This window comes from Myxocyprinus asiaticus, chromosome 21, assembly GCF_019703515.2.
Source record: "Myxocyprinus asiaticus isolate MX2 ecotype Aquarium Trade chromosome 21, UBuf_Myxa_2, whole genome shotgun sequence".
Classification (NCBI taxonomy): domain Eukaryota; kingdom Metazoa; phylum Chordata; class Actinopteri; order Cypriniformes; family Catostomidae; genus Myxocyprinus; species Myxocyprinus asiaticus.
This window is the reverse complement of record NC_059364.1, coordinates 18278383-18305561: the sequence shown is the minus strand read 5'-3', so window position 1 is coordinate 18305561 and position 27179 is coordinate 18278383. Positions and strand designations below refer to the sequence as shown.

General features: G+C 36.2%; 1 protein-coding gene across 1 annotated transcript; it reads right to left on the bottom strand.

Moving 5' to 3' along the window:
* Nucleotides 1-296: 296 nt before the first annotated feature.
* On the bottom strand, nt 297-27179 carry rassf4a (Ras association domain family member 4a). Its single transcript, XM_051647405.1, is given in 14 exon segments — nt 297-410; nt 544-558; nt 12857-12911; nt 13044-13161; nt 13505-13575; nt 13577-13601; nt 13695-13755; nt 13830-13922; nt 17154-17317; nt 17735-17796; nt 18118-18130; nt 18806-18947; nt 26928-27003; nt 27094-27179. Coding segments are annotated over 14 exon segments (1065 nt in total). The 5' UTR covers nt 27150-27179.

The following is a 27179-nucleotide window of genomic DNA, read 5'->3' as shown; positions in this document are numbered from 1 at the left end:
TGTAACTGTATTTTAAATACCAATTATTTAAATTGTAACTGTAGTGGAATACAGTTACTTATATTTTGTATTTTAAATACATAATCCCGTTACATGTATTCTGTTACTTCCCAACACTGTTTATGTGTGGGTCCGGTGGGATAAGTCCACTTTTTGCCTTTGCCAATTTTGTCCTCACTTTTTGAAATAGCTTTCTTCAGGTGTCTAGTGCATAAGAACCATCTCCAGTTCTTGAGCAGGAGTTTCCATTTTGTTTGTGCGTGTATATAAAAGTGTTTTTTATTTTATTTTTCATGTTATAATGACTGCTCATTGCGGCTGTTAGTGGCGTTGAGTGACAGCGGGTGGCGATGTTCTCTCGCGCACACAGACACGCTTTCTACATGCTCCGCTGTTGGGCCGCTCGCGCTCTTTTACAATTAAATCACAAAGAAAAATGCTAACAGATGTGTCCCCGCTCATGATATACAGTATATCCACTGACCTACAGATGCAATCTTCGTTTCTTAAATTAAAAAAAGTGATATAGGGGTGGATTAGTACCTGGGACTCCTTGTACTAGAGGCAATTACCATGAGACAAATCAGTCAGACAATAACAAAATGATTAACAAAATCCCAGTACTGACAGTGTTAGATGTACGGATCCATTTATTATATTAATTATGTGAAATATTTATTGGAGAGCTTGATTTTTTCATGAAGAATGACTATTTATCGAAACAGTAAAATATTGTTTGAAAGTATCTGCACATAACCTAATTAATATTCATGAGTTTTACCACTTTGATTTTCGCAAATCGATTCCCCAAATGAATAATTCAGACTGCTTTTCAAGCCAGCTTTACCTTTTCAAAACAATCAAACTGATCAAATTATTAAACACAAACAGTTCACAGGGCCACATGTGGTTTAAATTTGCAGTTGTGTTTTTTGCAGTGTTCAGTTGCAAAAGTAACGAAAGGGTCTGGTGAAATTTATCAGAGTAAAAGTATTAGCCTAAGTTTTTCCTCAAAATGTAATAAAGTAAAAGTGAGTCATCATAAATATTTATACTCAAGTGCAGTGCAGATATTTACAAAATGTAGGCTTCTTGAGCATCGGCGTCGCCAGGTCATTTTTCCGGGGCTTCAGCCCCGAATGTTTTGACTGTAGCCCCGAATGTAATTTTAAATATAGGCTACACACTACATTGTACTGTGTGAACTTTAAAAATACACGTATATTTTAAAACCAAAAATTATACACTTTTGGGCCTTTATCGCATTTCAAGCCTTTATTTAGAAAATTATTGCATTCAGGACCAAAGAGGACCATTTTTATTGGGAATGACAACGAGGCTGTGAGGGATAGATGTACAGTCTCTTCAATGGGCTGTACTGCAGTTTAAAGTGTTTTTGGATCGTTCCGTCGACAAAATATTGATAAAATATATGTCCAAGAAAATTCAGTTTACAAAGAACTCCAGACAACATGAGTTGTGGAAATTCAGATGTGATCTAGGAGCTTCATACCTTTTGTGCCATTGAAGAGACTGTAAGTCTATCCCTCACAGCCTCATTGTCATTACCATTAAAAATAAAAGATGGTGCTAGCGTGAATATGGTCTATTAGCAGCAGAACCCTGGATTTTCTTCTTCAGTGGGTTAACTAGTGGGTTGCATGGTTGCAACCACTGATCTATATATATATATATTACTGATCTATATATATATATATATATATATATATATATATATATATATATATATATATATATAGATCAGTGGTTGCAACCCAGTCCCAGGCTCATTGTGAAAACGTGACTCTATATACATTTTTGCAAAACTTGTTAAATGTGTTTGCAGGTACAATTTCCTGCAGTTTACAGGAGAAATGAGCACTAGAGGTGCTACAACAACTGTGTGTTTTATTCACTTTCACTGAAAACATGACTTTAATGGCTGATTATGACTTGATAAATACGTATTTTTGTGTCTATTACTCACACCCTGCTTTTTTGTGATATCGACACACTTGTCATTTACTCAAACTGGTCCACCAGAAACTGGTGTTGAGCGGGTAGAATTCAATGAAGCTGTCAGCTGAGGACATGTGAGGCCTCTATTTCTCAAACTAGAGACTGAGGGGTTTTCCGGGCACCATACGAGGGTCGGATTTGTGAAAGGCGAGCTCTGCGCACTTTTCTAGTTTTAATAATATTTGTGTCACAAACCGGTGAGATTCGATACACCCTGATCCTTAATTGTTTTAGGAGATTCTGGCTCTGGAGATATTAAAAGACACTTACGTGCTCAGGCTGATTCCCCTGAGAAACAGGCCAAAAGCCCCTGACTCAATTCAGACAGTGAACTGAAAGAAATCCGGCGTGTTGATGAATGTGTTGGCAATGCTGACAAAGGTTGTTGCGGACTTGGAAGATCTTGCTGTAATACGGCGATCGATCACTTCCATGGAGACGAAATTCTCTGAAATGGTTACAAGATTATCGGACGTCGAGAAAAAGATAGATTATCTGGAGTCATCGGAGAGGGAATTAGCTGCTAATCCGCTAGCGACCAAGATAGATTTGGAGCGCGTCTGGGAAAAGCCAGAGGATTTGGAGAATCGTAATCGACGAAACAACATCAGAATTCCTGAGCATGAAGAAGGCCGAGATATGGTAAAATTCCTATACGGGCTCTTCCCGAGTCTCTCGACATAGCCCATAAGCAGGAAATCGAGCGATCTCACAGAGTCCCGGTTCGGAGATCCGCCGAGGGAGACAGGCCTTGATCAACTCTGGCCAAATTTCTGAGATCATCCGATAAAGATCTTGTGTTACACGAGGCGAGGAGTAAAGGAAAGCTTTCTTGGAAGAACCACGGCATTTTCTTGTTCCCAGACTTTGTGAATTCGACAAGAGAGAAACATGATCAATTCAAGGAATGCAAGAAATTCTTACATCAACGGAAGGTCGCTTTTGCACTGATGTTCCCGGCCAAACTGAGAATAGATACTAAGGAGGGCCGCAAAATATTTACATGCCCACAGCAAGCTATGTCCTTCATAAAGACAATCGAGTGAGTAAGCCATTTGGTGATTTTCATGTTGCTGCCTAGTGGACCATCTCACTGAACATTCACTTGACTGTCCGTGGAAGCTGGGCGCCTTTTTCGTTTCTTTTTGTGCTGGTTCCCCCTAGTGGCTGGAGTGTGTTTTGTGGAATAACACTCCCTTGGGACTGTGTTGTGGTTGAATCTGCACGTTCTTGGTGCTTATGCCTCCTATCAGCCGGTTGGCGCTGTCGTGCATGGGGTTAATGTGCACATTTTTCTTTATTTTTGTTCTGGGGGAAGTTTGGGGTTTGTTTGTTCTCTAATGTTGGAATGTGGTCTTTATAATTTAGTTTTTACACACAATCTATTTTTTCTAATATGTAAAAATGTCATGTTAATATGAGTGGATTGTCTCTCTCCATGTGGAATGTGAATGGGTTGGGGCACCCCATAAAAAGAAGGAAGGTTATTTCTTTTCTTAAACGTAAGAAATAAGATATAGTGTTTATTCTAGAAATGCATCTTTCGCTGCAGGAAGCTGAAAAATTTGGGAAGATATGGGGTGGACATGTTTTCTTTAGTGCTGGTTCAAGTAAGAGCAGGGAAGTCATTACATTGATAAGTAAACATCTACATTTCAAATGTCTCAAACAGATTAATGATATATTAGGAAGAGTCATTATTGTTTTAGCAGAAATTCAGGGGCAAATGTTGATTTTGGCTAATATTTACACACCTAACGTTGATGATCAGAAATTGTTTTATAGATCTTGAAGCGATGTTGCAAGCCGCTGGCACCCCTCATGATATAATATTGGGAGGAGACTTTAATCTTTTGATGGACTCAGTCCTTGATCATAGTGAAGCAAAAGTGTGTAAGCCCCCTAGAGCAACATTGACGCTTCACGAGTTGTGTAAAAATCTTGGTCTTACATATATTTGGAGACTTTTGAACCCATCTGGTAGGGACTATACATTCTTTTCATCAGTCCATAAGATTTATTCTAGAATAGATTTTTTTTTTATATATCTAAGTCCCTCATTTCATCTGTTGTTGATTGCTCAGTTGGAAACATATTAGTCTCAGATCACACCCTGGTGTTGCCACATATGCAGAAAAATAAATCATATAGTTGCCGCTTTAATGCATCCCTTTTGCAAAATCCTGAATTCCAACAAATGTTAAAGACTGAAATCAGTGTTTATATGGAGACCAACTGGTCCTCAGTATCCTCTGTGGGCGTGGCTTGGGAGGCACTTAAAGTGGTTCTTAGGGGTCCGATCATACAGTATGCCTCATTCATCAAAAAATCCAAAGCACAAAAACTCGTGGAGTTGGAAGGGAATATTAAAAGTGCTGAGTCAGAACTGAAGCACCAAATGTCATCTGACGGCCTCAGAGAATTGACCCGATTGAAATACAGATATAATACTATTTTGTCACGGAAGGTGGAGTTTTGGCTACTCAGGGCAAGACAGTCATACTTTGAGACAGGAGACAAAGCAGGGAAGCTTTTGGCCAGATATATAAAGCAGAGAGAGTTTTTTCTACCATTCCCTCAGTGAAATCTGCTGGTGGTGAAATATTTACCTCAGCCATTAATATTAATAATGCTTTTAAAGAATTCTATCCTGATATTTATAGTTCCACATCTTCATCTACCGAAGAAGATATTAGAAACTTGGTGGATCCATTAGAATTCCCTAAGGTGACAACTGAACAAAAAAATTATCTTGATTCTGAGATAACCTTGGAGGTTGAGGTAATTAAGGCCTTGCCTACAGGCAAGGCTCCAGGGCCAGATGGTTTTGCTGCTGAATTTTTTAGATCTTGGCTCCTCTTTTGTTATAAGTTTATACGGAATCATTAAAGAATGGAAAGCTTCCGCCAACCGTGACACAAGCCCGGATCAGTCTGATTCTTAAAAAGGACAAAGATCCAAGTGAGTGTAAGAGGGTAACATCCAATTTCCCTGATCCAGCTAGATGTAAAAATTCTGGCTAACCGATTAAGTAGTTATGACATCTCATATACAAACAGATCTGGTGGGGTTTATTCGGAGACGCAGCTCTTCTGATAACATTAGGCGTTTCATCAATATCATGTGGGCAGTGGCGAATGATCAGACTCTGGTTGTGGCCATCTCACTTGATGCCGAAAAGGCATTTGATATGGTAGAATGGGATTATCTTTTTAAGATTTTGGAAATATACAGGTTCGGGAATACTTTTATTGGATGGATTAAGTTACTTTATAGACACCCGGTAGCGGCGGTACAAACAAATGGATTAATTTCAGATTATTTTACTCTGGATAGGGGCACCCGGCAGGATTGCCCTCTTTCCCCATTGTTGTTCTGTCTCGCCCTGGAACCATTAGCAGCCACGATAAGAAAGGAGGATGATTTTCCAGGGGTGATGGTGGGAGGTATGGCGCATAAGCTTCTGCTTTACGTAGATAATATTTTATTATTCGTCTCTGACCCTTCGAGATCTATGCCTTACCTCCACAGAATTATTAATTCCTTTTCTAAGTTCTTGGGATACAGAGTTAATTGGTCTACATCCGAAGCTTTGGCTCTGACAGTGTACTGCCCAATAACGGCTTTTCAGTTGGGCGCCTTCCAGTGGCCCAAACAGGGCATTAAGTGTTTGGGTATTTTATTCCCAGCAAATTTGTGTGATTTAGTTAGAGTTAATTTTGACTCTTTAATAAAAAGGTTTTCGAGCGATGTGGGCAGGTGAGCTTCATTACATTTATAATTATAATTATAATTAATTATAATAATTATAATTATATTTATTTATCACACATTATACATTTTTACACATATACAGTGAAATTCTTTTTTTTTCACATATCCCAGCTAAGCTGGGGTCAGAGTGCAGGGTCATTCGTTTATCGATGATTGGGAAGATTAATGTTATGAAAATTAATTGTATTCCAAAATTCAACTACCTGCTACAATCACTCCTTATAGATGTCCCCCTCTCTTATTTCAAGCAATTTGATAGCATAGCGAAGTCCTTCATTTGGAATTGGAAACGTCCCAGATTACATTTCGGTAAGCTGCATAGGCCAATTGATAAAGGTGGGCTAGGCCTACCCAAGATTTTGTTTTATTATTATGTGTTCGGTCTCAGACATTTGGCTCATTGGTCGCTTCCGCCTGAGAGCCCCTCCCTGGTTTTGTATCGAACAGGAAGCTCTTGCCCCTATTTCAAACAGGGATGTTTGTTGGGGGTCAGGGTGGGTTGGGGATTGGGAGGGGAAGGGGTGGTTGTGGGGTTTAAATGTTGATTCCATATATATGTGTTTTGTTTTGCTTTTGTATATATGTTTTGTAGGAATCAATAAAAAAATTGAATTACAAAAAAAAAAAAAAAAAAAAAAAACTTGAGGGTCTGATGTACTTATCCTCTTGTTTAGTTGTACATCTGGCCCTCCACATCTCTTTCTGTCCTTGTTAGAGCCAGTTGTCCTTTGTCTTTGAAGACTGTAGTGTACACCTTTGGATGAAATCTTCAGTTTTTTGGCAGTTTCAAGCATTGTATATCCTTCATTCTTCAAAACAATGATTGACTGACGAGTTTCTAGAGAAAGCTGTTTCTTTTTTGCCATTTTTGACCTAATATTGACCTTAAGACATTCCAGTCTATTGCATACTGTGGCAACTCAAAAACAAACACAAAGACAATGTTAAGCTTCATTTAACGAACCAAATAGCTTTCAACTGTGTTTGATATAATGGCAAGTGATTTTCTAGGACCAAATTAGCAATTTAGCATGATTACTCAAGGGTAAGGTGTTGGAGTGATGGCTGCTGGAAATGGGGCCTGTCTAGATTTGATCAAAAATGACTTTTTTCAAATAGCGATGGTGCTCTTTTTTACATCAGTAATGTCCTGACTATATTCTGTGATCAGCTGAATGCCACTTTGGTGAATTAAAGTACATATTTCCTTCTGAAGAGCAAATCTGTACATTATTACAAACCGGCCGCTAGTGTATATACTCAAACTAAAGACTTGCCTTTAGTAACGGACTCCATGAAGCATGTCTCTATATTTACTTGTCTCTTTTATTAAGTTCTTTACAGTCCAATCAGTCCAAATTGTGAGAGTTAAAAAAACTTGAATGGCAAAAAACTACAGAAAAGACAAATACATAAACATAGTGATTACTTTTAAAAGAGTTTGTAAGCTTGAAATAAAGGTTCCAAGAAGTCTTAACGGTCGCCTGCCACACAGTTGCAGTTAGATGACGAGCAAAATTACCCGCTAATTTCATACCCTGCCATGTCATCTACAGAAACATCTACCACACACCCATGCAAAATAATAATAATAAATTAAGAGAGACAAAGCGTGGATACATTATCTTGGTGCTAAGCGCAGTAAGCGGATCTGTTTACAGGCATGACTGTAGAAAGCTGCGCAGTGCAGAGAAAATGAACGACCCATTTCAGTTCACCATAATCATATCAAACTTTTTATTTGAATTAAAAACACATTTTTCTAAATATATATATATATATATATATATATATATATAAAACAGGAATATGACGATAATCTTGCATGTGAGCTAATATGAATGCAACAAAATGCAGTTTCTTTTTATTTGCAAACTGTTCTAATATTCCTGCAGTTTTGATTGGGTGAACTAGTGCCACTCCGGCCCTTATGTGGCCTCGTGCCTACTGGTGAGGAAACAAGAGCCCGTTTTTTAATTAATGTCTATGGAGATGATGCTTTAGTGTGTTGAATAAACTGCTTTTATGAGGAAAGAGCTCATCACTTAATGAACTTTATGTTTTAACATAAACAATCCTTTTGGAATGTACTATGTGAGGAATTTAACACGCTAAAATTGCTGTTTTATATGAGATGACACGGAAAATTTTGCGACAAGTAGGTGTCAGTTTACAGCTCTCCACTTTCATATGTATGTTGAACAGGGGTTTTCAAACTTTTTGATGCCAAGGACTCCCCAAAAATACGCTTCCTTTGCGAGGGACCGCCTTCCTAAAATATAAAAATAGCTATACATTTTCGTGTACAAAGACCCATTATATTGTGTGAGAAAAATAAGCATGATATAGGTCTAATGAAGACAATATTTTGTAAAATTAAGAAAGTCGCTTTTATATTGTCTGTACTAAAGCTAAAATATATTAAATTATATCTTGAAATCTTTAACTTTGTGTTAATTTGAATGTGTGTCTTTTTTCTACCCACTATTAGAGTAATATTGCATTTATTACAACCCTCAGTGAACAAGCTAAAGGTGAAAGTGACAAAGAAAATCCCTTGGAAGATAGAAAACAAATACAAACTATTATTGAAGATATGTACACTGCAAAGAAGTAGAGATGAACTCTTAGAAATAAATAGGCTAAGTACACTGCAACTACAAAGTTGCATACTCTAATATTTCATTGGACCGCCTTTAGCTTTGATTATGGTGCACATTCATCGTGGCATTGTTTTGACAACCTTATGCAATGTCACATGATTTAGTTGCATTAATTTTTGGCCGTGATCTTGTATTGATGATGGGAGAGTCGAACCACTCTGTAAAATCTTCTCCAGCACCATCCTAAAGACTTTCAATAGGGTTAAGGTCAGGAATCTGTGGTGGCCAATTCATGTGTGAAAATGATTTCTCATGCTCCCTGAACCACACTTGTAATGGCAGAGGCCTCCTCTTTGGCGCCCTCACAGCAGGTGGCACCCTAGGCGACCGCCTAGTTCGCCTATGCATAGAAACATCCCTGAGTGGTTCTATATAAGTTCAAAGTACAAAAGTCAAGAAGGCTTGTTACGTGGGATGTTATACGTTGAAAAACTGCAATGTACAGCTGATGCACTCACAATAGAATGTATAGGCTATTTAACATAAATTGATTGTCTAATTTATATGCTTGCATCATAAATTATTTGACACAACTTGTAGGCTACTGTGTCGCAGTGTTATTATAGTTAACGAAAACTAAAATAAAAACTAACTAAAACCATTTTCGTTGACTAAAATAAAAATAAAAACTTAAATTATGTGAAAATTTTTTACTAAAATACTTTTTCTTAACTCCAAAACTAACTAAAATAAAAAATGATCTTGGATTCATTTCAATTTTAGTTTAGTTTTAGTTTTGGGCAAAGTAGGACACTTTTGGAAATTTTTAATTTCTTGGCACTTTTAATTATGACTCAAACACAAGTAATCTAACATTATACCTTTGAAGAAAGCTTAGGTTGTCTTCTACCTTAGACAAAAATGAAGAAATTCTTAATACTAAGAATTAGAGGTGGCCTGGGTAGCTCAGCGAGCTAACTACCACCCCTGGAGTCGCGAGTTTGAATCTGGGGCATGCTGAGTGACTCCAGCCAGGTCTCCTGAGCAACCAAATTGGCCTGGTTGCTAGGGAGGGTAGAGTCACATGGGGTAACCTCCTCGTGGTCACCATAATGTGGTCCGCTCTCGGTGTGGCACGTGGTGAGTTGTGCGTGGATACCACAGAGAATAGCATGAAGCCTCCACATGCGCTATGTCTCCGTGGTAACGCACTCAACAAGCAATGTGATAAGATGCGTGGATTGATGGTCTCAGACGCAGAGGCAACTGAGATTCATCCTCCGCCACCCGGATTGAGGCGAGTCACTACGCCACCACGAGGACCTAGAGCGCATTGGGAATTGGGCATTCCAAATTGGGGAGAGAAGTAGAACCTTTGAAGACCCTCTTTTGAACAAATCCTAGTGGAAAAATTATTCTCTAGAAAATATCTGCAAAGTATTTAGAATACATTTTTTATATTTTGTCATTTGTAAAAAAAACAATATTACATCATAAATCATTATGTAACATTTACAAACATTACCCCTCAAATTTCTGTTATTTTCTTTACCATTGCTTTTCCCACCGGTGGTCATGAAATGTGCTTTGCCACACATCCCCATGTAAAAATCATCAATTTAAAACACCAAAAAGAACTTTCTTTCTTCTGCAGAACACAAGCAAAGATATTATAGAAATATCTCAGCATTGTAGGTCCATACAACACGAGTCAACAGGGTCCAAAGATTTGAAGCTCTAAAAAACACATAAAGGTAACAAAGTAATCCTTAAGTGGTTTAATTCATGTCTTCTGAAGAAATCTAATTAGTTTTGGGTGACAACAGATGAAAATATAGCTCCTTTTTCACTATAAATCTTGAAATTGCAGTCTACAGGAAAGATCGCCAATGAGACTGCTAATGTCAAGATTTACAGTAAAAAAAAAAGATGCTACCTTTATGTGCTTTTTGGAGCTTCAAGCTTTTGTACTGTGATTACTTGCATTGTTTGGACCTGCAGAGCTGAAATATTCTTCTAAAAATCTTACTTTGTGTTCAGCAGAAGAAAGAAAGTCAGACACATCTGGGATGGCATGAGGGTGAGTAAATTATAAGAGAATTTTCATTTTTGGGTGAACTATCCCATTAATTGTTTACTACTTAATTATTTATAATCATCTAAGGAAATTCATATGGATACAATGGGGACCAAGTTTAAATGTCCTTTGTCACTTTACCCCTACACTGTAAAAAAGAATCATTGAGCAAACTTAAAAATTCAACGCAACATGATGCAGTAAGATTTTTGGGTTCTCTCAACAACAGTTGAATAATTGTCCTCAGTAACATTGCTTTGTTTAGTCAATGTGAATTTGCTTGTTCACTAAATGAAAAAATTATTGTTGAGAGAACTACTCATTTCTAGTTCAGCCAACTGATAATTCACAATGTGAGAACTTTTATTCTGTCACCATTTAAAGTACTTTAATATGAAGTTAACAGCAATCTTTGCCTCTGAAGAGAGAGGTATGTCTTGCGAGGTAAGGTGGTATGATCAATTATTTGATGTAGACACACAATAGACCTCAATCCTTAACACACAAACCTCGATAATGGTGACAATCAACAAACTTGATGAAGTTAAAAGATGAGCTCCTAACATCACCACACAACAATTAACTAACAGTGCCAACAGTGCCAAAAAAACAACAACACCAAAAAGCATAAATAAAGTCAGCAAACAGCAAGGAACAAGCCTAAAACACTAACCACATAATTTATTCATGTTGAAATGCATGCTGGGAACTCAAACATCAGCAACACTGTTAAACATGAAGTTGTTCATTCAGTCAACTCTGTTTGACTAGTTGGGACAACATTTGGGGGACTATTGTTCGTCTAACATGTGTTTTTATATAGATGCAAAGTAATTTACATTTTGAGTTTCTGTGACTCAAAAAAAAAAAAAAAACCCATAAGCTGAATAAAATTCAATTTCATTTTTTACAGTGTATTCACCCTATGATATAAAATTTGCAACATTTGCAATCCAAATTAAACACAATTATATAAATAGATAGCGGTAACTACAAGACTGCCCTGAGAAATGTAATGATGTTAGACATTTTTAAATGATACCAGTAAATGCTTCTTCTGCTTTGGCAGCCATGAAAAATACTAAAACTAAAATAACTAACTAAAATAATAACTAACTAAACTGAAACAGAAAACTAAAACCAAACTAAAACAGACAAAGTGTGAAAACTAACAAAACCTAAAACTAATTTGGATTCATATAAAATAGGAATAAAAACATAATTAAAAATCCAAATCTATAATAACGCTGCTGTTTTGTGATTAATGCACGCTCATGACGGAGGGTAAGTTATATTTAATGTATAAGATATGTCATGTGTGCATACATGTTTAATCTTACTAAAACAATTCTTTGAAGTTTTAAAAATAATACTAATGTATTTAATCATAATTAAGTTGTCATTATCACACTATTAAATGCAAATGCTTTTATATTTAAAAAATATAGCCTAACTGAGATATTTTATGTGACTTTATGTGACCAACTGATCAAGTGTACACAAACACACAAGTAATGTTTTCTCTTTTTACTACTTGACCAGGAAAAGGGAAACACGTCAAGTAGTGTAATGTTCCTTGTTTCCCAGGATGCCTCCCACTGTGTAACATGGGCACTCAAGCCAGAAGGCACTGACTTTATGTTTTAGTCTCAACAACATATTCCCTTTTATAGCTCGTGGGAACTGCCTCAATGTAAGGGTCACTCAAAGAACAATATGAGGGAAACAGCACAATTTTTTTTAAAGCACTAAAACAATGATATGAACAATGATTTGAGATAATGCAAAGGACTATCGGAGTACAATGTGGTAATGTACCAGGGTAGGGACATGAGTATTCATTTTAAATACAATGATATCGCCACATTGACTTTATATATTGTCCAAGGTCTATTGCAAATTATTGAGGGTGTCATGAGTTACTGTATATACAGGTATTCTGCATGTGAGTACAAAACTAACATAACAATTTGACATAGAAAAAGCCATTAATACATAAGCAAAACCAAGATGATACATATGAACACAGCTCCTCATATATTAATTTTATTTTAAAATGTATAAAAAAAGAATATCGTTACTGAAAAAAACAATATCAGTAGTTTAATATGTATGTTTTAAGTTTAATAAACATTAACAAAATATACAATAGTTTGCCTTTTGAAATCATGGAGCGTAAGTGCATCATAAAATCACATTTTAGGTCATTTATCAATACCTGATAAATGTGTGTAAAACAGCAGTAGCATATATTTTTTACGTTAGTTATTGCACTTATATCTTCACCAAAAAAAAAAAAAAAAAAAAAACATGCAGTCTCACTGTTGTTGACCGAAAAACAAAGACTATTCCTCTGACTTAAACATCCTGCACATATTCTCACACGATTAGTACTCTGAGAGATGCCACCCAATTTCTGTAATATCAGTGCACTGTATCTGTAAGACATGTTCAACAAGATATTTGTGTTCTTTACTTTGTGGTTTGTTTGATTATTGATGTACTATGTCTCAGGGCAGTTTGATTTTGTCAGTTATATGAACAAACCTACATGGTGTTGTGTTACTAACTTTCTTGACAATTTTAAAATCTCTCTCTCTTCCTCCTCTTTCAATTTCTTGATGAAGCTGTCCAAAACAGGCATTTCAAACTTAATATACTGTGCTACCTGAAAGACAAGACATATCGCTTTAACATTTTAAACATTTAAAGTCTTTTAATCAATGATTTTAAATATCAATGAATGGTCTCCATATTAACAAAAATGGCAAAGAGAAGCCAACTTGCACGTTTGCATCAGCATTTTCATAACAAAACCAATGGCATCAACAATAGAAAGATTTGTACCATTGTTAAGTCTCCTGGATAAGCTTCTAAAATTAGACTTGATATTTAGCATCTGGAAATGACATTGTTGTTTGCTGTATCTATATTTGTACAACAAAATGTAAGTTTGTCTGGGGAAGCACTTTTTGAATGACCTTTGAAATGTACAAAAATACTCGCATCATATGTAATCTAATACTAATACATATGTTTCCATAATAAATATTCTGGCTTTTTTTTTTTTCACATTGGCCATGCAGCAGACAAGATACCAAATTCTGTGTCTTTAAGCTTAGTTCTCTCTGATGGCAAAAGATGAGCAAAAATCTTATAATCTGCATACTCAGTTTGACTCTTATTACTAGTAAGGGAAACTTAATAAAGAAAACCTTTACCCCCTGATTTACGGACTAGATAGAGGACAAACTTCTGCCTTAAATCTGCCTTAATCTCAACCTGTAAAAGTACAGAGCAGGGTCGTGATGAGCAGTTAATGATTATTGTATTTATTAGAATTAAACCAAACTTACCCAAAACTGATTAAGGAGAACTTGCTGTGTTGTCATAGTGCTGTTCACTCAGACATTAGTCACTGATCCATAGGATGGAGTAAAAAATGATGTCTAAAAAGAAAGTAAAAGAGTTAAGCTTCATTTCTGCTATAATTCATTGTGAAATTAAATCTTTCATAAATGATGCTGTTTTTAAGACTAAAAAAATACATATACAATAAAATAAATACAAATTTACAGCTTTCACTCTGAACAAACTCCAGGATGGTATTAGAAATAATGGCACCTTTATATATAATTATAATTCTATAATTATAATTTAATAAAATAAAATTGCTGTCAAGACCATCATAAATTATAACAGAAACATTATGACAAAAACAACAAAAACAAAACAGTTCATTGCTATGGGAGTTTTCTATTTTCCTTGTGGACTTTTATTTCATTTTTACACTGTTCTATGCTGAACATAATTATGTACAATATATGTTCAGTTAAAGTGGTCATGTCATGAGGAATCAAATTTTCCTTGATGCCTCTTGATATATGACATATTAGAGGTCATTCTACTATAAAAAAACATACATTTGTAAATTTCAGAACTCAGAAAAAACGCCTGCTTTACATCATCGCACCCTTGGCCCCACCCATTGGCGCTCCCTTTGTGCACAGAGAAAGAGAGAAGGACAAACAGGCCTAGTGTGGCCTAACTGGACTATTTTGAATAATTTTTGTATATAAACATACTAGAGACAGACGTATTTGACCGCTGTCATGTATCTTGTGCTTCTTTTAAAAGACGTGGTGTCAAGTTACAACTCTGAAAAGGAGAAACCATTCTGTTTCATCAGCTGCTCTGCCTCTTGCTGTTTTGAGAACAAATGTGTTCTGGACACCTTCTCGCGACCATCTGTGCTATTTTTAGTTGTTGGTGTATGTAAACATGAGCTAGAAGGACGTCTTTGACTGTTTTGATATGTTGTCACGTGTGCCTCAGTGCAGGATGATACTGTATATGTGTATGTCTTGTTTCATCGTGCCTTGGACTATGCATGTGCGTTTTTTTTTTTTTTTTTGGGCACATATTTGTGTGGATTGCTTGTGAACCAGTCATAATATGATTCAAGCTTTGCAAAGGAACTGTTACTGAATAATGGGGCAGTTAAAAACACATGGATTCAATAGCAAAACCGTGAGTAAACAGTTTCATTCATTAATGTTTTTACTGTTTGATAGTTTATGGTGCTGAGTGTTAACACTTGTGGTTGAGATGAACAGTTTAATATATTCAGATGCAATGTGTTGGATGTGCGTTATGTGTGAAACCTGAAATTTAGTTTTATAATGTTGTGAAACTTGTTAATTCACTTCAGATTGAGTTTCAAATATGGCTGTATTTGAGGGGCTGCACAATGATAGCCAATCATAACAGTGGGCGTTTACATTAAAGTTTGAAGGAGGCGCTTAGGCCAAAACCGGGCGTTTCACACAGAGGGCCAGAGACAGGGTGGAAAATGATCATATATTACTAGATTATGACTATTTTGGTGCAAAAAACTTCACAAACATTATCAGTGGACCTTGGAGAAGATAATATATATATATTTTTTTAAAAGAGTATGTCATGACCCCTTTAAGCAAAGCACATGGTGCATATTCATAGTGTAATTGAATGCGAAATCATTCTGTTCACAGGGTGATACATAATTTTTTGCATAAAATAGGTAAAGATGACCGTTGGCTGAATTTAAAATAAAAATGTATTGCCAACCCAAACTGGGATGCTTGTCGTTTCATTACATTTACATTTACATTTATTTATTTGGCAGACTCTTTTATTCAAAGCGACTTACAAAAGAGGAATAATACATCATAAGCAATTTATCTTAAGGAGACAGTGGTACGAAAAGTGCTGCATTACAAAGTTTCACTAGCATCAGAATAGTAGTATCCAAGACAGATTAGAGTGCAACAAGAATATATGTTAAAAAATATCGTTATTTTATTTGTATTTTTTTTTTATGAGTGAATGGTTAAGTTCTCATAGAAAAGATGTGTTTTTAGCCATTTTTTGAAGACAGAGAGTGAGTCTGCTTGGAGTCTGGATGGAGTTGGGAAGGTCATTCCACCAACGTGGTACAGTGAAACCGAAAATCCGGGAAAGTATTTTGGTGCCTATTTATGTTGGTACAACAAGGCGCCGCTCATTAGCCGACCACATGCTTCTGGTGGGAATGTAGCTCTGCAGAAATGATTTTAGGTATGCTGGAGCAGACCCAGTGACTGTTCTGTATGCCAGCATCAGAGCTTTGAATTTGATATGTGCATCAACCGGCAGCCAGTGAAGAAAGACAAGGAGTGGTGTAACATGTGCTCTCTTTGATACATTAAAGACTAGACGTGCTGCTGCATTCTGTATCATTTGCAGGAGTCTAACTGGGCATGCAGGGAGGCCTGCAATGAGAGCGTTACAGTAGTCCAATCTAATAATGACAAGTGACTGAAAAAGAAGTTGTGTGGCAGAGAGGAAGGGTCTTATCTTCCTGATATTGTAGAGTGTAAGTCTAAATGACTGTGCTGTCTTTGAGATGTGGTCTGTGAAATTGAGTTGGTTATCGATGGTTACCCCTAGATTTCTGACCGTTTTGGAATGCGTTACTGTAGTTGAACCCAGCTGCACACCGATGTCGTGTCAGTGAGCACACACACACGTTTAGTCAGTACAACACAGAAAACAAACAGCACAAGTCTAGCAATACCTGTATGTACTACTCAAAGAGTGAAACAATTAAATAAACATACATGCAACTGCAGACTCCTGTAGATAGATCGCTTCATTACTTGCTGCTTTGGTTTGCAAAGCATTCAAAACCCATGCAAAGAAACTTCTCCTCATCTGAGAAGAGATATTTGCAGCCAGGCTAACCTATATGAACTTTGAGGGCCTTAATGAGAGGGGCAAGTGACAAGCATTAATAAAACACATGGTTCTGCCAAGGGGAACGCCTGTACAGGAAAACACTGCCTCTCAGCACCTGCATCCATCTCACAAGACCGATGTACAACATAAACACTTGGATGACGGACACTTCCCCTCACAGATGCTGCTGCGGCACTTTATGAGAGCACCAGGCCCCTTGCCTGGCACAAGGCATGCTATCTTTCAATGTGCACTATTTTACTATTGTCCTGAGCTTGGAGCATTGACAAGTTCCAACTCATCCTTACCTTCCGTCTGAGATGCTGCCCTAGTTTTCTCTAAGTGAAAGGTTTATAGATAGTCGCATAATAGCATCTTATAAGATAAAATAAACTTCTTAACACTAAAGTTGTTTAAATTACCTTGTGATTGTAAAAATGGCCATTGATGGAGAAGCAGTGTCATTTTAACCTCTGTGAATCAGCAGAGTTGTGGATTTTGGATCTTTGGACCTTCATGTACCTTGCGTCACTTCTCATTCTCAGCAATGGAGGAACAACCTCCTCAGCTCTATATCCATCCAAACCTGCAGAAGAAGAGCCAGCAGAGAGAGAGAGAGATGAGTAATATTTTGATAATCTGGTACAGACCTGTTCATAATTGCTGTTTCTTGCACTATGCTTTATAAACATGGTTATAAACATGATGCTAAACCCATTGAATGTTCTAAAAGCACAGATCTAAAAATATTTGATTTATTTCCAGGATGTCGAAACCAAAAACAAAGAGCATAGACACTGCTAATGAGGAAGTAGCAGCTATTTAGGGTAAGCCAATTTAGGGTAGAAATTAAAACAAAAACAAAAACATGAACAAACACAATGATACAACATGTAATTATGCTTTTAGTTTAAAAATGCTGATATTAAAAAACCTCCAACATTGAAAAGGGCATGTAGTCGAATACAGAATTGAATGGAATATGCATCATTTTCATACTCACTGGGTACAGATGTGCCACTGATTTTGTTGTTGTTGGGCTCTGAAGAAAACTGGTGTGAAGGACTTTGTTAATTATTTTTAATTTTATCAAAATAAATAAATACAAATAAACAAACAAAACTGGTTTATAATTACAGTAAAATAGGCAATTTCCACAAATAATGTATGAAAAAGGGCTTGAAACCCTTGAAAAATTAAGTTAAATTATTGTTCTTTTTCAACAAAGGGTTAGTGCAAGTGTGTTTAACTAATTGTTGACATCTTTTGACTTTAAATGAAGAATCTTGCCTTAAAAAGACTAACTAGAATCTATTGTAAAAAAAAAAAAAAAAAAATGTCTGATTAATCTTAAGAATTTATCATTTGTTACTATATAATTATTACATTTCATTTTTTACTCTTTTATCAATTATGATCTACTATTACAATTATTATCTGCTAATGTTTACATGCTAAATCTTTTTGCTCAGAATATAAAATCAAGGTCACTGCAGCTTTGCACATGATACTTAGAGCTGATTATAATTTCCATGATACAGGTGTGTGCTGCACGTGAGACTAGAGGAGCCCAGGCCTCTAATGAACCATTTCCTCTGTGGGTGAAAAAAACACCACCACACATGATCAGCTTTCACCCAGTTAACATGTGTCAGGAAATTTCTCAAAACAAAACCCTTCGAACAATGACCATGGGACAACAGCACCTATTACAGCTAAAAACTTTTATTATATGTATGCTTGTGTTAGTAGAAAGGGATCAATGCCCTGAGAATCATATCCTAGCTGTCAGTATGGTGCCTGATTTCTTACATGGCATTGACCCTTTTAACTTTTTTAGTAGTCAAAAAGCAAAACACTGACAGTGCATCAAAGAGACTTTGCATCTCAAACAAAAGTATTAGTTTGTTTAAAAAAGCGTAAAAAAAAACAAAAAAAAAACTGGCTTATATATGCCTTGATATGCCTTTGACTCAATTACTGTGACGAGAGAAACAGATTTAAGTCCTAATGAAGGAAAAATACACATATCTGGGTGTGGTGTCGCAGGGTTCAGGCTGTTTCACCCACCAGCTGGACTTTGAGCTCTCCGACCTCCAAGCTCCTGAGCAGGCATAGTAAAACTGCTCATTGTCATCATGCATTTGGAGTCTTATTGGCCTCTTCAGGCCCCAGGAGATGTTGAGTAAACCCTCTTCGATCAGCTCGCCCTCTTCCTGCAGCGATACAAGAAACTCTTTTGTCAGGTGGAGGATATCCTGCTGGCTTGTGTCTGAGCTCTGTTTCGAGTGCACTGTACGTGCTAGAAAGACAGTTGTAGACACCAGATATTCAATTGGAGGCAGTGAAGTTATGGAAAATCACTTTGAGAGGAGTACAATACAGCAGATGTACGTGAAGTCATATTTGGAGTTTGATGGAGTTTGATAATAATGTTACTTAACAAACTTCAAATGCACAAGTCACAGTATGAACCAGATCATACTCTATAATCTACTAAAGATTTTTGCATAAATCTATATGTTTATTACTCTAATGTAGATAGGATTTACTTTGTATAATTAAGCTGTCTTTATACATTTTATACACCTTCCCTATTTCTGTACTTTAGGAGTCTTTTTTCTCTCTTTTCATGCACTGTGGATGGATGGACGGACGGACGGACGGACAGACAGACAAATAGACAGATAGATAGATAAATCTTTTCAGACAGAAACGTGCCACTAAGCCTTAATCCTATCATCAACCAAGTCAACAAAGTAGATAAGTCTCTTCCGTTCTCATGCAAAGAACAATATTGTCTGACTGCATTTCACAGAGCCAAATATACCACTGAGATTAAACCGCAAAATCCAGGACAACACCTTAAAATAGCAGGTTGTAGCAGATCTCTGTCTGTCCTGGTGTAACAGTGTCACAGCCTTCTACTTATGTAGGTTTTAAGGATTTAACCTAATTTGTTGAGCACCTTTATAGCTCTTCCTCTCTGTTTTTAGCTAATGTGTGCTGTGGGTGCATCTGAGGTGAAAAAACAGTGCGTAAAAGTACAATTCACATATTATCTTATTACTATGGCAGTGTTTCGACTTAAACCCTAGAGTGTTCCTTGGATTCAAATAACCACAAAAATACTGTTTTACAATAAACATTTCTATGGTAGCATTTACATTCAGTAATAGTATAGTTAGATGGTATTTGATGCATAGTTGATGCATAATGTGTTCATAAAAAAATTTTCATCACTGTTTTTACAGATTAACATATTTTAGGTAAACATTTACATTAAGGTATAAGGCAAAGTGTATATTTCTTTTAAGTTTTTCACAATTTTTAATCACCTTTTTGCCTGAACCTTAAATGGTCCTGTGGTGTAACAAATGACATTTTCAAAAGAACAAATACTACATAAAGTCCCTCAATTAATGTGAGCTCATTAAAGCTACATGCATAATTTGTATAAAATAATTTAAAATAGTTTAAAATAGTTTTAGATGAAGTATGGCGTGTCTTACTGCAGGACATATCAACTTCTGTAAGTAATGTGAACTACCCAAATACATTTGCCAACATTTAATTTTAAACATTTAACATTTAATTAATCCATAATCTTCAACAAATCTCAGTACTCTATGTGAAAAACATTTTATTCTTCAGTCACACTAAAACAACCAGATGTTACGTGACTGTAGAATTCTTAACTAGCCCTGAATCTTTAACTCTGAAGACTTCTTTAACTCATAATCATTCACCACAGTCACATAGTAAGACATTAGGTCAGAGTTGCAGCCCACCAGACTTTTCCCCAATGGTTCTCTGAGGACCTGCTCTTCTACAAAAACCTGCGACTGAAATAAAATTGAAATGGTGTTGGCAGCTGTTGAGTGAGTGTAGTCAAGTGTTATCTAGGTGGAGGGCCGAGTGCTCCCAGGGCCTCATTGTTACTGCAATGTAAACATTCAGGGCAGCTGTGGCGGGGTCCCATTGGTCAACTTCCTCTCTACTCTCCGTACAGCACACACACACTTCCTGCCAGGCATGCAAGGTTAGAGCATAGCTAAATTTAGTGCCATTAGCCTTGGCTTACAGTCCTCATCTGCTGTAGCTTTATAAAAGCCACTGAGCTGCCTCTTTACCAGATCATACCAAACAGAATTCAGTTGGGGATATAACCTGAGCACAAGAATCATCACTTTACTATTTTACACCAGTGTCATCCTACAGGATTATATTACAGGTAAACTTGTGGTTAATAGAATTATATTTTATTTACTGTCAATTGTGTGTTTATAATAACTAAATGTTTTTTAACAATGCAAAACACATGTAAAAAGTGCTTTATATGTTAACATCTAAATAAATGGTATCAGTCAAATAAAAATATGATTTAATATGGCTGAATCAGCCTGAATACATTAGGATAGTTTTTATGGGTCAGTTCAGGTAGAAATACTGTAGATCCTTAAGGAACATTAACAACTGCATGTTACCACTGTTTTACAGTGTACAGAATGCAGAAATAACTGACATTCACACTCTTATCTTTCTCCAGGATGAAACCCAGAAGAATACTACTGTCTGTGGCTCCTCTACCAACAATAACAGAGACACACGAGGACCTCTCTCAGTCCCTAGAAGAATATGTGAACTCCATCAAAGAGCTTGCACAGCCTGCCTGTGGCCCATTGAGGATACCAAGGACTCAGAGACCTCGCCTCTTTTCGAAGCCCCTGGGTAAGCACGCCGGTTCTTCCTCCACGCCACGCAGTGCTTCGCGGGCTCTGCAGTCCCGCCGTGCTTCCCTCGGCCTGGACGAGATCACGCTGAGGTTCAGCAGTCAGATGGACTGTGGTGCTAAAGATCCACTGGACTGGTTGTTTGGACAGACGCAGTTACAATCACATGGAGAGGATTTACGGAGGACTGAGAGTGCACCTGCTGCTTTGTGGTTGCTCTAATGAGCCAAAGCTTAATGGCATTCTGAATGGATCACTGAAACTCATTTTGTTGGATCAATGCAAAGGAGGATCTCATGAACTGAACTTCTTTTATTTATTGTCTGAATGGGTCTTTTGTACCAATGTACTAGTGTTTACATGCTGTGAAATTTTCCTTTTTCTGACATTTTTTTTTTTTTCATAAATAAATTTCAGAACGTGTTTCCACTTGGAAACTCTTGTTTATGTCTTATTTTCTAAAAAGTTACTAACTACACTTTCCATTTATCTATATCTATCTATCTATCTATCTATCTATCTATCTATCTATCTATCTATCTATCTATCTATCTATCTATCCAGCCATCCATTAAAAGAGAAAAGAGGGAAGACCTCCCTGCATAAAATCTATACACAAAGTCTGAGTACTGAGCTCTATTAATAGTACTTATAATGGGTAAAAAGGGGGAGAAAATAAAAAAAATCATAACAATACGAATAATAATTTAAAGTCATCATGATTTAAAACATGTGATGGCATAGTTTATCAAATGCTGACAAATGCCACCCATTTCTGACATAACGCTTTTTGTACACTTTCTCTGTGACTGGCCAGGATCAGCATCCTACTGTACCTCTCTTATGCAGTTAAAATGAGACTAGAGACTAAACACACAATAGTAATTTTCTCTTTGTGGTTAGAGCATTTTCACCTCCCAGAAAGACAAGAGGGGTGAAAGTGTTGTTATGAAGCTACAGCGACCTGTGTTGGATTTTACATCACCTGTTGAACGTCACAGGCAGAGGGCGCCAAATGACCGTTCTGATTCTATGTGTTCAGACGTTACTGGTTAAAGGGATAGTTCACCCAAAAATTATTTACATATTTAAAATCATTATTTACTCACCCTCATGCCATCCCAGATGTGTATGACTTTCTTCTGCTTAACACAAGCAATGATTTTTAGAATATGTCTCACCCTGTATGTCCATTCAATGCAAGTGAATAGTTGCCAGAAATTTGAAGGTCCAAAAAGCATATAAATGCAGCATAAAAGTAATCCATATGACTCCGGTGGTTAAATTCATCTTCAGAAGCGATATGATAGGTGTGGGTGAGAAACAGTTCAATATTGAAGTCCTTTTTTTACTATAAATCGCCACTTTCACTTCCACATTCTTCTTTTTATTTATTTTTTTATTATTTTTTTTTGGCGACTCACATTCTTTGTGCATATCGTCCCCTACTGGGCAGGGAAGAGAATTTATAATAAAAAAGAACTTAAATATTTATCTGTTTCTTACCCAGACCTATGATATGGCTTCTGAAAATATGGATTTAACCACTGGAGTCTTATGGATTACTTTTATGCTGCCTTTATGTGCTTTTTGGACCTTCAAAGTTCTGGCCACCATTTACTTGCATTGTATGGACCTACAGAGCCGAGATATTCTTCTAAAAAAGTGTTTAGCAGAAGAAAGAAAGTCATAAACATCTGGGATGGCATGAGTAAATGACTGATGAAATTTCATTTTTGGGTTGAACTATCCCTTTAACCTCGAAAATAATTTCACAATTGTTAGTATCACAAATCAATCAGAAATATATTACAATTTGTTATTTTTGAGTTTTGACTGATGTTACCTTGTATGTATAGGACGGTTGGCGATTAATCTAAAACTGACTAAATAGCAATGGGTTAAACTAAAAATGTGATCTTGCTCTTAAATATTTTCCAACACTTTCTGCATGCAAAAACAAAACCCTTGTCCCTGTAATAACTGTGCTGCAATTTGCTTTGGACAAAAGTGACTGCTAAAGGATTACTGTACTCCCTAAGCTTACAGATTCTCACACAGTGCTGGCATAGCCTCCTCCTACTACTTCTCCAATCCATCCCAGTTTATCTAGTCTTTCCCTTTTTAAACCTCACTTTATCTCTCTGCCATTTCCTCTTTATTTCTGGCAGCAAATCCTGTGGGAAATTTTATAAAATATATATATTCACTATAGGAATGTCCATGAGATTATTAAGATTTTAATAATGTAACTTTTTCAGAATAATATTAACTATAGGAAGATGATTACCTAAAGCATGCTGAACCAGAGTTACAGAAATGGTTAATGATATGATCAAACTGTATATGAACTTTTCATTCAGGCACATTAGTTTTTTTAGGTAAACTTTTCACACTCATGTTGGTGCAGCTATCATTATGAGGACTTTCCATGGACATAATGATTTTTATACTGTACAAACTATAGATTCTGTCCCCTAACCCTAACCCTACCCATAAACCTAACCCTCACAAAAAACTTTCTGCATTTTTACATTTTCAATAAAACATAATTTAGTATGTTTTTTAAGAGATTTGAATTATGGGGACACTAGAAATGTCCTCATAAACCACATTTATAGCATAATATCCTTGTAATTACCAGTTTGTAACCTAAAAAAAGTCCTTGTAAACCACTTAAACCTGCCCACACACACACACACACACACACACACACACCCACACCATGACCACCATTTTCACATGATGCAAGGTCTCTTTCATGATGCAAGACATTTGTTTTCTCTCATGGCCCTGAGCCTTTATGTGTGCAAATTATTTTGGTCAAGGAACAATAGCATTCTTATTTAAGGATCAAGTGCATCCTATTCCATGTATGTCATTCAGTTAGATGATCAGTTACCAACAATGAGATATTTTATTCATATAACATGTTTAAACTCAGAATAATTAACTAAACCTGTTATTTTAGACAGTATGTCTCTCTGAAGAGTGGAAAATCACTTTACTTTCAATATCCTACTGACTGAGGTTAAATTACGACCAAACTGGTTCTGAAACACAAGCACCATGGCGGGGATTCCCAGAGACCTGACTGTATTCAGTTGATCATAACATTGTATCAGACTGTGTCCTGATTGTTGACAGAATAGACTAGAACCTCCAATTAAAAGAAAATTGTCAAGATACAATTAGAAATAATTAGCAGTTGTACTCTCGGGTACACTGAAAGCAACAGATTGTAAAAGTTGTAGATTGTTCAAAAAATAATTACATTTCTTTCTGTAAGTGGCCTCAGTATCTGTTTGCTATATACACACACACTTCCATAAATGGCATAGAGGACACCAAGGAATGCAACACACATTTTTCTGGTAACAGTATTTTTTGTGCTTGTGTGACAAACTGATTTAATATTTCCATATTTATCCAGTACAAATTAAAGTGGTGGTGCAGTATGCAGTAGAAGTACTTTGGAAATGGAAAGTTGTGTTATAACCCTCCCCGTCTGGTCAGCCATGATATTACTATATATACAGTACTGTGCAAAAGTCTTAGGCACATAAGATGTTTAACAAAAACATTTGTCTTAAAATGGTTATTTATATCTTTAGCTGTAGTGTGTCAATAGGTAATATACATTTTATACTCCCAAACATTCCTTCTGCAAATAGAATAGAATAGAGTAGAAGAACAGGGAGCCCTGTAACAAATGGCATGGCCCCACAGAGACCCCCACTGAACATCGAGTCAGTCTGGGATTACATGAAGAGACAGAAGCAATTGAGACAGCCTAAATATATAAAAGAACTGTGGAGAATTCTCCAAGAAGCTTGGAAAATCCTATCTGCCAACAACCAAGAAAAACTGTGTCCAGATGTACCTAGGAGAATTGGTACTGTTTTAAAAGCATAGTTGGTCACATAAAATATTGATTTGGCTTTTTTATGTTTACTAGACTTTGGATGATGTTAATTGAAAAATGAAAACTAATTATGGCACTATTTAAATATATTTATAAATCCTCACTTTGCAACATTTTTCACAAGTGCCTAAAACTATTGCACATTACTGTATGTATATATATATATATATATATATATATATATATATATATATATGTATATATAGCTCTGGAAAAAATGAAAAGACCACTGCAGAATTAGCAGGATTTACTATTTATAGGTATGTGTTTGAGTAAAATGAACATTTTTGTTTTATTTTATACAGTACTGACAACATTTCTCCCAAATTCCAAATAAAAATATTGTCATTTACAGCATTTATTTGCAGAAAATGAGATGACATGACAATCTTGAAATGACATGGATATAATTTTAGCGGTGAGTTTCTTTTCAACTTCACTTTGCTGTTTTTTAATTTTTCTTATTTGTTATTTTATTTCATACGCCGTATGAAAAGATGCAGTGTTTTCAGACCTTGAATAATGCAAAGAAAGCAAGTTCATATTAATTTTTAAAAAACACAATACTAATATTTTAACTTAGGAAGAGTTCAGAAATCAATATTTGATGGAATAACCCTGATTTTCAGTCACAGCTTTCATGTGTCATGGCATGCTCTCTACCAGTCTATTACATTGCTGTTGGTTGATTTTATGCTACTCCTGGTGCAAAAATTCAAGCAGCTCGGCTTTGTTTTATGGCTTGTGGGCATCCATCTTCCTCTTGATCACATTCCAGATGTTTTCAATAGGGTTCAGGTCTGAAGATTGGGCTGGCCATGACAGAATCTGGATCTGGTGGTCCTAGCTAGCTGCTTAATCCTGCACTGTGGCATAGGCCACTGTTCTGTCATTTAACTACCATAAAAATGAGAGCAAATTCAATTATAAACCAGATGTGAAATTGTACTTTTTTACTTATCTCAAAATTGGTTAGTTTCCAGTAAATCTTTTATATTTTTTTCACAGAGACTTACAACTTCTTCTGTCAACTCAGTAGGGTAGTGGACATGTACGATACCAGTGACACCACGTTTCTATGTATTTTGTAGCAAATTTCTAATTGGTTAAACTGATGGTGTGATAACTCACCCCATGTTACAACACTCCCCAGTCTCCCCTACTGTAGTTTGGTTAGCAGTGACACAAACCAAAATATTTAACTGATTTCTGAACTTCATAAATGTAAGTACCAAAACAGAAATATTATCTGAGGGCAACAATAAAAGCTATTAAGTAATTAAGTTAATGATCCCTGTTCTATTGCTTTTAGATGACAAAAGGATGGTAAAACATAATAGTAAAGTTTTACACTTACTTAAAAGTCTCTCATCCTAAATCCTAAATCCTATTTCTCACATAGGGTCGCTGAACCTTATTATTTTTCTCACACAGGGCCTCTGAATCACCTCTAACCAGATTAGCTCAATGAATCATTAAGTAGCAAACACAAAAATCCTTATCCAAATCACAGTTTCACTTTCTGTGGAAATGCATACCTCACGAATGCAAAGTTTGAAGCTTTTTCCCTCATGGTAACAGTTGTAGGTTTTTAGAAGGGACAAAATATCAGATCTGTAAAAGAAATTTACAGATCTGTAAGGGGGCTTTGAGTTGATTGGCATGTTTCTAAAGTTAAGTGTGTATCACAAGGGGAGTTCTTACTTTGCAATAACTTTCTCCTCATTCAACCTCACATAGCAGATCTTGAAAGGATCCATGGTGTTCTCTTTCTACATAAAAGGCTTCAG